General features: G+C 34.4%; 1 protein-coding gene across 18 annotated transcripts in view; it reads left to right on the forward strand.

Annotated features, from left to right (window-relative positions):
• Positions 1–11,206, forward strand: part of FUBP1 (far upstream element binding protein 1) — a 36,820-nt gene that overhangs the window by 14,396 nt on the left and 11,218 nt on the right. For 5 of the 18 annotated variants that reach the window (XR_008468079.1, XM_054212094.1, XM_054212099.1 and 2 more), the window contains 3 exons: positions 538–612; positions 5,252–5,397; positions 7,905–7,952. Coding sequence is in view for 11 of the 18 variants with exons in the window: in XM_054212094.1 (XP_054068069.1) it covers positions 538–612; positions 5,252–5,397; positions 7,905–7,952 (269 nt within the window). In the remaining 7 variants the exon portion in view is untranslated. Of the gene's footprint in view, positions 1–537; positions 613–5,251; positions 5,398–5,771; positions 10,526–11,206 lie in introns of those variants that run through there. The other 13 variants (XM_054212097.1, XM_054212103.1, XR_008468084.1 and 10 more) reach the window with 12 other exon arrangements.

An 11,206-nucleotide genomic window follows, 5' to 3' on the forward strand; every position in this document is an offset into this window, starting at 1 on the left:
TTACAGCCTTCAGTATTGCTTTTCTTAATTTCAGCAGTAATAAGGGTAATGTATTTCTCTTGTAATATACTCCAAAGAGAATTTTGCTGCTACTTGAGCTGACTTAATTACGTCTACATAGTGCAGTCACTCATAAGTAAAAATGGAATGAGCCAAACTGTTAATTGCCGTTTGCTTAAATAGTTACATCACTTCCAGGGGTTTTAGGACAATTAAAATTGTAGTATTTTGTTGTATTGGTATAATTGTTATGCCTGGATGAGGCTTACCACTTAAATTGTAGGTAGTATTTTGTACTGGTGAGTGGTGTGCACTTCCTGAATCTCAAAAACATGCTGAACGCTGAACAATTCTTTGTTCCTTTGTGGTGTCTTTTCTAATTGTTTATATTTGTAGTAGCTTGTACCAGGTAGGTTTATAGTGTCAGATTTGAGTGATGTTATTGTTACTGAAACATTCAGCTGATGATTTGTAAATTGTTCTATATAAGAAACAAAACCCAGTAGTTTTATTTCAACTCTTCTTAATGTAATTCAGGAGATCAGCCAAATCCAGCACCAGCAGGGCAAGTTGATTATACCAAGGCCTGGGAGGAGTACTACAAAAAAATGGGTATGTATGCAGGGTTTTTTTTCCTGTTGTTGCGTAGTAGAATGTTTTAGGAGACTTGTGTCTCGTTTGAGATGGGGGGGGTTACCCCAAAAGAATAAAAATGCATAATCCATGTGTCTTCTGAACCATGTAGTGCTAGAGGGCCTGAACCCTGCAGAAAAACACGACTTAACAAATTTGTGTAGTGTTAAAGGCATTTACTTGTACTCATGCTAGTAATGAGCTTTGCAAAAATACTTTATACCTAATGAGATATCTATATTTGATCATTTGGAAACAATGTATTTTAAATACTTCAATCTGAGTATTTTTAAGTATATTTTTAAAGTATATTTCATAAGTTTGGGAGTTCAACTTTGATCTACTTTATGAAGCCACTGTTTGTCTTGTTTGGTTAATTGTTTCCTAATGCTTTTAAGATTACAGATGTGGTTTTTTTCTTGTAACTTGCTCTCTGTGTTACAGGTAATTGAAGCATCATAACTGGCTTTCACTTATATCATGCCCTTTTTTTAAATAGTATTTGCTTTGCAGCAATTAAGAGCTGTGTTTAAACTGCAGGTTATATGTTGTTTCTGGCCTTCTGAAAATATTTTGCTTGAGCTGATCTATAAAACTGAAATGTATTTGCTTGTTAAATTGATAATTTCATCGTTTACTGAGTAAGGAAAGATCTTGATGCATTGTCAGAAGATGCTCTTACCTTTTAAATCATGGGAATGTCTTGCAGGTCAGTATTTTGTCCACAGTGTCCTCCCACAGATATTTTAGTTCATGAAGATTTGTATGTTGATGATTAGTGGGTTTATGAATGCCAGTGCTTTCCCTGGTATCTCTGTTTGACCAGACATACAGCAGCATCTAGTTTGGATTTTTTGTTTGTGTGGGTGGGAGGGTTTGGTGATTTATTTATTTTTTTTTTTGCCCTCTTCCAACTGCACCTCTTTTTTTTCATGGAATATTAAATAGCATTTGGAGTGAAGATGAATAGCATGTTTAGTTCATGTTACCAACCTTTTACCAGGTTGATCTGAAATTATTTGCCAGGGCATAACTGCCTTTATTCTTCTTTATTTTGGCACAGCATAAGTGATGAAATGAAGCAGAAAATATATAACGATGATTTACTTCAAGAATTGTGTATCAGACTAAGAAAATTGCAACAGAACTCCCTGACACGTGATTTTTAAGATGTGATGGGCCTTTCCATTTTTCTTCTCCTGTTTCATTTTACTGCTTTTTTTTCAATTTACTGTCTGTTAGTTCAGCTTACATTCTTCAATGCAAAGTTGTGGGGTTTTTTTCACTGCCTTTTCTAAGAATAATTTTGTTGGCAGGGGCTCTGCCATCTTTCTGATTTGCTGTCTCTGGTTGCACTAGTCTTGCATTTGCTGTAATTAAATAGTAGCTAGTTATAAGGTGTTAGGGTAGAGTTTCTGGGAGCAAGTCCAAAGAAGAGTGTGAACCCAAAAAAAATAGACATTGGGATATGTGAAGAATTGCTCTTAAAATGCAAATTAAAAGAATCCCAAGACAACAATCAAAAAAGAGGAAAAGCAGAAGGGCAGTTCTGATCTTAATTTCTTTTTTTCAGTTCAAATTGAGTTCTTTACTTGAAGGAGAATTCTTGATGTCTGGACCTGTGTAACTTGACTGCGTAAATCATAAGAACTTTTGTTTCTTCAGCATGTTGAAAATCTTGTAATGAAAGATACCATGTGCCTTCCTGCTGGTGTGATATGACTTGGCTAATCACAGAGAACGCTTTCCTATTTTTTTCAGTGTATAAAATATTGACTTAAAAATAACTTGTTTTCCAACTCGCAAATATAGTGGCAAAGTCCATCTCCTTTTTCAGACTCTTGGTTTGGTCAGGGACTATTGCTTTGAGTAGCAAATACAATTAAAATAAGACTGAAAAGCACTCTCGTAAGTTACCGTACATGGATCTTGTAGGTGACAGACCATCTATTTTCTTGGTACCCTACTTAATAAATTCAAAAAGTCTGTTTTAAATTTCCCTCAAGTATTGTCAGGTAATGGAACAGTAGTTTAGCTTTTTAAAGACCTATAGATGAAAGTAATAGAGAAGAAGAGCTGAAATAATGATTTGTGTTAACTGGTCCCTAAAAATTTCCCAAGGATAACAGTTCCCTCTAAACATGAAGTCACTTCAGTAAATTATCTGTATGGCACTATAGGAGTTTGTAAAATTATTATTTAAAGTTATTCTAATATCTTGTGGGCTTGATTTATAGCTAAGGGGTTCCATAATAAAGTAGAAGAACTGTTCTTTAATGATTCCTCAGCATTCTATGCTGCAAAGAGGACAAAGAATAGTTTTCTTTTACTAGAATCAGCCCTGATGATTTGAGTAGTGGAAGAACTGAAGAATCATCTGGCACTTTCTTCCTTAGCCCTCCTTAATGGGGAGGTATTCTGTGTTTCTTGTATTTCCTTTGTATGTAGTTTATTCGGTCTTGGTTTTTAGTGTTCCACTTGAATCTGGATATTAATGAGTGTGTACTGTCTCGGTGCAGTTCTGTACACTGAAAGGAAGTTTTGACTAAACTGCTCAATTCCATGTGTAGGTTCAGAATTACTTGCAGTACTTGTAGGAGAATGCTGCAGCTAAAATACTTTGAATTTTTACTAACCCATTTCAGGACAGAAGTCCAGTTTGAGCGGATGTTAAACTTCCTATAATTGATCTATTATTTGAATTTCAACACTGCCTTGGGATAGCTAGTTCAACGTCAGCAGGTTCTTAGGTCCTAGTGCACAAAAAATGTCTTGGCTTTGACATCAGGCTGTGCTGACAACTATGATATAACTAAATAATTTGTAAGTAGAATTACTATCTCAAATAGTGAACTTGTGTATCCTGGGATAATTTGTAACCATACTAAAAATAATTTTTGTTAAAAATAATTGATGAGAAGTAGAAATTGTAAGTTGCGGGAAATTTTAAGTATAAATTGTGTAAAATATTATTTCAGCTCTTAAGATTTGAAGAAATGTACGTCATTTTTTCTAGGAAAACAGTTGCTTTACTATTTAACCCAAAAAGTGATGCAGAGGGTTTTTTTAATAAATCTGTAGTGTAAGTGGAAAAACTATGGAAGTTGTATGGAGAGTTGGAAAATGGTAGATTGTATTTTGAAGATGTTTAGGATAGTGCTTTGCCAAATGTTGACATTCTCTGCTCACAAGGTTTTTGAGAGGATTAGGAGAATACACATAAATGTTAGAGGAGTGTGGATAGTTAGTATTCTTCATGTGAATTTTCTGTGTAAAAGTATTTTAACAAGCAAACAAAACCAACCTTCTGTCTGATAGCCTAGAAAACAGTTGTTAGAGTCTTTGATGCTCAGGTTCCCCAGAAGGTTGCTCAGTGGCCTTGTATCCAAATAAATGGTGAGGTGGTTTCAGGTAGGACTGAAAAATTTCAGCCCTGGTTGTGTGGAAGCTCCCCCTTTTTCTTGATAGCAGAACAGAAGATGAGGTGCACATGGAATTGGATGGGGTGCAGGCTTGCATTTTGCTTGGATTTATTTGATGTAGTGTGATTGGATGTGGCTTTTTACTTTTGTGGGGTTTTTTCGTCATATCCTAGAAAAATCTTGGGGCGCTTTTTGGTAGTATCCTAATTCTGACTCTAAAACTTTGATTTGAAAAAATAACCCTTTAAGAATACAGATCACAAAAATCTAATGTCCTATCACAGTGGTAATAGTTGTTCTGTTTTGGAAGTTCAAGAAACTTATAATGAAGCACTCCACATAAAACCCTTCTATGTGGATGCATGCAAGTGTGAGAACAGTTGATTGGATAGAGGATAGAGAGTGTTGTTCTGCTTATAGTCAGGTACATTCTGCAGTGGTAACTGCAGAAGCACCTTTCAGATAAAAAATTGTGAAGAGGATGGTGGTAATAAGTGAAGTGCATTTAATGTTTCTGAAATAAAAGAAGGGGGAAATTACGTAAAGATGTCTGTGACAAACTTTCCTTGGAAGAACAGCATGTCTGAGGTCCTAACAAGTTGGCTGTAATTTTTGTTGACTTTGTTGGAAGGACCAGTAGTTCTCAGATGTGAGTTTGGGAGAGTGTGTTTGTGTACATGTATGTGTGTACATGCTGAGTAAATGTTTACAAAAACTAATGCTCTCTTTGAAAAATATAATCTGCAATAACCTAGCAATTGCCATTAAGAAGGCCAAAATTAGGGGAATGAATGAACTGGCATCTGGTGAATTAATTAACGCAGTCTGTACAATAAGATAAAAGTCAATCTAGGTGGATTACAAAAAAGTAATCTTGCCTGTTGACCTGTATTTTAATTTAAACACTTCTGATTGTTTAGGTCAGCAGGCTTTAAAAGACTTCTGCTCTGGAACACGATTCAAGAGGTGGAAAAAACATCCTTATGGTTCCTCAGTTTTGCTTTACATGGGAATCATTACATTAAAATAATAGGATGAGTGGTTAGGTTAAAAAAAAAAAAAAGCAGCCACAAGATTATTCAAAAGCTTTGGAGGAGTATTGCAAGAAGCTAGGTGACGTTTGTTAGGCAGCAAGGTTTTGAAATTTTCTCATTTCTATTGCAACAACAAAGCTATATAATTTTAATTACTTGTAGGTCAAGCAGTTCCTGCCCCTGCTGGGGCCCCGCCAGGTGGTCAGCCGGATTACAGCGCAGCATGGGCTGAGTACTACAGGCAACAGGCAGCATATTACGCCCAGACAAGTCCACAGGGAATGCCACAACATCCTCCTGCACCACAGGTATAAAGTTTTAAGTGTTTTTTGGCTGGCTTACATTTCAGTGGTTGTAGATATTTTTTTGCATGTCTCCTGCTTTGTTACCTTTGGAGTATGCATCTTTTTTCTAGCAAAATAACTATCAGGATAATTAATAGATGACACTGTTTACGTGGTAACTTGAGTTCTGTATCTGTCCATATGTTTGGTGATTATGTTTTTTTTAAAAAAAAAAAAAGAAAAACTTTCTCCTCCCAGGGTTTTGAAAACCATGCAAGAAGCCACCATCATTTACATTAACCAATTTTTCTTTCTTAAAGGCTTCACTCCTGAGTTAGCTCGATATAAAGGATTTTCTTTAACTTTTTGTGTATCTCTTATGTATCTCTTCTGCACAGGGCCAATAATAAGAAGTGGACAATACAGTATTTGCTTCATTGTGTGGGGGAAAAAACCTTTGTTAAATGTATGGATGCAGACGCCTTGATGAAGATCTTAATTTTGTTTGGTTAAAAAAAATAGTGTTTTTGAAAATGTACAAAATATCTATCACTACTGATAGGAGGTAATATTTCTGTGTAGAAATGAAAAATGGTTTGTTTTTAGTATTAGTGTAGATGTACACATTCCAGCAAATGTATTTGCAATTATGTGGTCAATGCTTTGTGATATAAATGTACTTTTTCAATGTATACTTTATCACTTTTAAAATGCCTGTTTTGTGCTTTACAATAAATAATATGAAACCTCCTGTGTCGGTAAGTTGGATATGTGGGTATATAAAGAATTATAGGATTGATTTGCAACGCTGAATCAAGGTACCTGTACACAAATGAGATTTTTTTCCCCCCCCCATGAAACCTTGTTGAGTTTAAAAGCTTGTCATTAGCATGTTTTTCCCCTCTTGCAGAATAGTTGTAGATGGAGGATCTCTTTCATTCATTGTATTTTGCTGCCTAGCACCAGTAATTTTGATACCTTAATTTTCTTTCTATTTGATTAAAACTGCATGTGTTTAAGAAGGTTATCTTTTGGCATACTTCCATTGCATTAACAGTGAAATTTCCTTTTATACATGACCACTGTTTCAGCCCTGTGCAGCTGCTATAACAGATAACTTTTGTTCTTAATTGAATACATCAAAACTGTTCCTGCATAACTATTTTATGGATTTTTTCAGACTAGTTATAAAGATTTAAGTGTAATGTGCTTAAGCCTTCAGTTTAAAGTAGTCCACTTCAAAATTCAGTGTAGAAAAGTCAATGTGGTATGCATAGTAGTTAAAAAAATTGCATCTGTCCTTAAAACGCTGTTTTGTTTGAGTGGTGGGGAGTGGTTGAGAACTTCCTGCAGAGCAGATAACTTCTGTTTTTGTAAATACTCAAATATTTGAAACAATTGATTATTTTTTTTATATATACTTGAAACTTCTTGTTGCTCTAATGCTCATACTAAAAATCTGATTCTCTTGAAATCCTATGTTTGCTCTTTGCATATTTATTGGCTCTTTGCATATATTAGACTACATGCAATACAGTCTGTCTTGCCATTGTCTGTTGAAGTGCAGGTTTGATCCAGCCAGTATAGAACTAGCTCTATAGGGGTGAGGAGGACTGTGCTGTGTATCATCCTTGATTGTTCCTTCAAGGAGCATTGCACTGTAAGTACATCAGAATGACAAATTGATGAACTGCAACAGTATCTTTTTGTCAATGTTCCACATAATGAAAATGCCATACTTGTGTGACTATTATGTTGGAATACAGTGCTGATATCTTAGGAAATCATAATTGCTTCTTAATTCAGAAACATAGGTTTGCGTATATATATACATACACATAATATGAGTTTTGTGGGTAAGTATTCTGGAAACGTTTAGCAATAGCTAAAGAAAATCATGTTTCTGTTTATCTGAGTAATAGCTTTTTTTCATTAGTACTCCTGAGACAGCTGTTTCATTCAGTGTTTTAAAGTATGCATATTGTAACATTGAAGTCTTTGGAACCACTTGTTAGACAGAAGTTGTCTTTGTCTTCAGATAGTCTGCAGATATGTAGTGATGTAGGTATGTTTTAAATAATTCTATAACTGTTACTTGCTTTATCTTTTGGAACACCATATTGTTGCTTTGAGAGTAAATTCTTTTAGGGTGGCTGCACAGAGAAGTAGAAGTTAAGGCTTGAAAATTGAAGTAGTTTATTCAGGTAATTAGCAATGTATGTATTGTGCTGTAGAAATAGAAGGAATTATTTTTATCCCTTTTAAAATTAGGAGTTATTCTGGTAGCTTAAAAAAGGCTAGGACAGTATTTTCTCTCTTTAGTGTAGGGTATGAAGTTTAATAGCTCAGATATTTTGCATGGTATTTTGTAGATAACCTTATAGAATGGTGCATTTATTATGTACTAAACTGAGCAAAATTAAATTCACTGGATTCTTTATCATTCACAAAATGGAGGCTGTTGATTTTGATTCATTTAAGGTATAAAATCTTTATTAATTGCAAACAGTGCAATTATTTATACTTCACAGTGCCTTCCCAGACCTTCCACCTTAGGTTCTGCTGCAAAAAAGCAACAGGTAAGCACAACCTAAGGAAGTATATAAATTAATATATTTCAGTACATTAATGTTGTCCCTGTGAGATCTTTGTGGTTGTGTATTGAAAAGCAATCTGCTGCTTTCCCAAATGCATTGTTACTCACGGTTCCATTTCAGTGGAAAGTCTTTTAAGTTTTTAAACAACTGTTTATATTTCTAGGTAAATATGTTGGTTTTTTGGGTTTTTCTTTTTTTTTTTTTTAGAAAATGTGAGTAGATTGCAGTAATTAAACTTGATCAGAATAAGTAATTTTTGTTATTTTTCCTCAAATAGCTAATTGTTGCAATTAAAGAATCAAAACCTTTAAAAATATATAGGAATTACCTTGGTTAGAAATGTCAACAGCCTTCACAAATGTTTTTTATATCAGGGCACTATTTCCACTTAAGCCCGTAAGACCTAAGTATAAAGAATATGACAACTTGTTGTTATCACTGAACTTGATAACTTGTCTTACAGTTATAGTATGTTAGTGGAATTTTTAGATAACTTAGTTTGCTTATTAATACTTGACATGGTAGGAAAGCGTATTTTGGAGTTTCAGAGATCAGTATGTTTTAACTGAAAAAGCATGTGCACCAATTAAATGTTAACAGTACAGCAAATAATATTTTATCTATATAGCAGTCAGTGTATCCTGTTTCTTGATACTTTAACTGAATTGCTGTATATTTTGATAGTTTAACATGTTTGTATGTCTTATAGATGGTCTGGTACAGGTTTTTGTTTCTGGTTTTTGTTGTTTGTTTTTTTTTTTCTTTTTTTTTTTTTTAGCTTAAAGTAAAGCAGCATCTATTTGTTTTTTTGTTGATTATTCTGTTTCTAAAATGTGCTGCTCCTCTTTCAAAAGTCCTGCTTATCTGTACATCAAAGAAAAATATTCAAAAATACTGCCTTCATTTTCACACACAGTGCTGAAGATGCTGCAAGCACCAAATCATAGCTCATAGAATCAGGTCCTGAGATAGTTACTACCAGTAAAGAGGAATCCTTTGAGTGTATGCCATTGGTGAGCCGATGAGCATGGACCATAGAAGGGCTCCATGTAGAAGGTAAAATTGGCAAAAACATAACAGATTTGAAATGTATCCCATACATAATGGTGTAGGGTATAATTTTTTGTTTTGATCACTTTTCATTCTTTAAAGTATTATTTGTTTGACCATAAATGTTCCATAATCTGTTAAGTTTCTAAACTGTGATTTAATAATATAAACCATCTATTTTAATTTATATTTTTCTAAACAGCCAAGCTTAGATATATTGAATTTTTGAACTAAATTAATAGCTGTGCTTCAGTTTCTCAAGCCACTTAATATTTCATCTGTAGTTTAACATGTAACTTCATTTTTGATGTGAGAAAAGGTTAGGTGTGTACCATTTGGATTTTGATACTGTGAATTTAGTGTTGGGGTGAGTCGTTTGTTCACTTCCTTTTACATGATAACTGTTGTTCCTAAAATATCCTAACAGTCTTTCAGTTGTAAATTTAGCCAGTGGGAGGAGATAGAGAAGAAAAAGCCAGTTTATTGGAGTAATGTTAGCGTGTGGAAGATGACATATTCTTGTGTGTAGCGTTTGAGGTGTATTGACTTTCAGCTTTCTCACTGCTGGGCTTACAGATATGTTATTTTGTGCTAAGTATACGTAGTGCTTATTTTTCAACTGTCTCCAAACTCATAGTTCTTAGGAGAACAGAAAATAGATTATTGGAGTTCTCCTGATCCAAAAAGATAAGTGGACTTCCTTAGAAATGTAACAAACTTGTCCAAAAGGTGTCTTTAAATGTTTCCTGCTTCCCTCCCTTCCTCCAGTAGAGTCCCACAAATTAAGTAGAATGTGAAGAGTACAAGAAGTTTAAAAAGGAAGCATAGTGTTCAAAGTAGGAAGAGCATTTTCGTATCGCTTTCTGCAGCCTGTACTTTAATAGGACATGAAATAAAATGTCAGGTGGATAATGTTCAGTCTAGCATGATCATAAGTCATCTATTGAAATTGTCCAGGCAGACAGGTTCATTATTCACTCGCACAGCCTATCTTGCAATATCTCCTCTTTTTTACTAGTGGTATTTTATTGGATGATAGAAACTGTTTCTCCACTGTTTCTCTTCCAAAGTAATTTTGGAGTTTTCCATTGCATGCTAAAAGCTTTTTAATTTTGCTTTTTTCTGGAAGTGGGGGGAGGAAGGGAGGACCGGGCTTTTCAGAAAGCATACAGTTGACAGGATTCCCTCTTCCCTAGTAATAGCTTATAAAACTAGTATGTATGCACAAATATTTCTCTTGCGTGCATGTGAAATGCCTTTTCGTCCTGAGAAAAGTGTTCTCTGCAGAAACTACCCGTGTGTAAAAAGAAGATTGGCTTTAAAAGGCAACTGTGATGGGAACAGTGTCTTAGGGAGATGCAGCTTGGACTTGAGGTAAATTGAATGCTTTACAAAAATGTGGTTTTGAGCTTGCATTGACATTGTATGTAATATGGGTACACGTTAACTGTATAATGTTTTTTGTATGGTTTTTCTCAATAAATGTAAACTGATGGATAATAATAGCAATGTTTTTGTCTTTTTTATGCTCCTATCCCTGCCTTTGTGAGTTTGAAATAACAGCTTCAGAGGAAAGATATTGCAGCAACTAGTAGTTCTGTGAATTAACATCACCCACATGAAATGAAGTAAAATATATTTATCTGGCTATTAGGATAAATATCATTCAAAGCATCATGCAGCTTATTACCATTTTTTTCAAGATGTTTCTGAATTTGTAACTATTTTATTAAGGTGAAAGAGTGACTTGCAATAGGTAACTGTACAAAAAGCAGTCAGCAGATTCAACCACAGGAAAATTTCTTTTTGAAATGACTGCCTAAATCTAACTTGCTGCAGCTTACCTTGTCTTTATGTTAAGGCTTATACACGTTCTTTAGTTTAAAATGTGGCTATTGTTTGTAAGATTACTCCTACAGAAGCTTAAACTGAACAATGAGATGGTGTTAGCATGACGACATTGGTGTTGGTATCTAGAGGTCTTAGAGAAAAAGAGTACAGTAGCCTTAAGAAGACAATGTTTAGTGATGCAGCAATAAATTTATTGCATCGAAAGAACAGAGATTGAGAAGCAAGGCACTTTCTGAAAATGTTTTTCTTAACGTTTGCTTCCTACCAACTTTAGCTATGATAGGCTCATATTTTGCCAACAACTGTTCCTGTATCATTTAAGCAACGAAAAATGG

Source organism: Rissa tridactyla, chromosome 8, assembly GCF_028500815.1.
Source record: "Rissa tridactyla isolate bRisTri1 chromosome 8, bRisTri1.patW.cur.20221130, whole genome shotgun sequence".
NCBI lineage: Eukaryota > Metazoa > Chordata > Aves > Charadriiformes > Laridae > Rissa > Rissa tridactyla.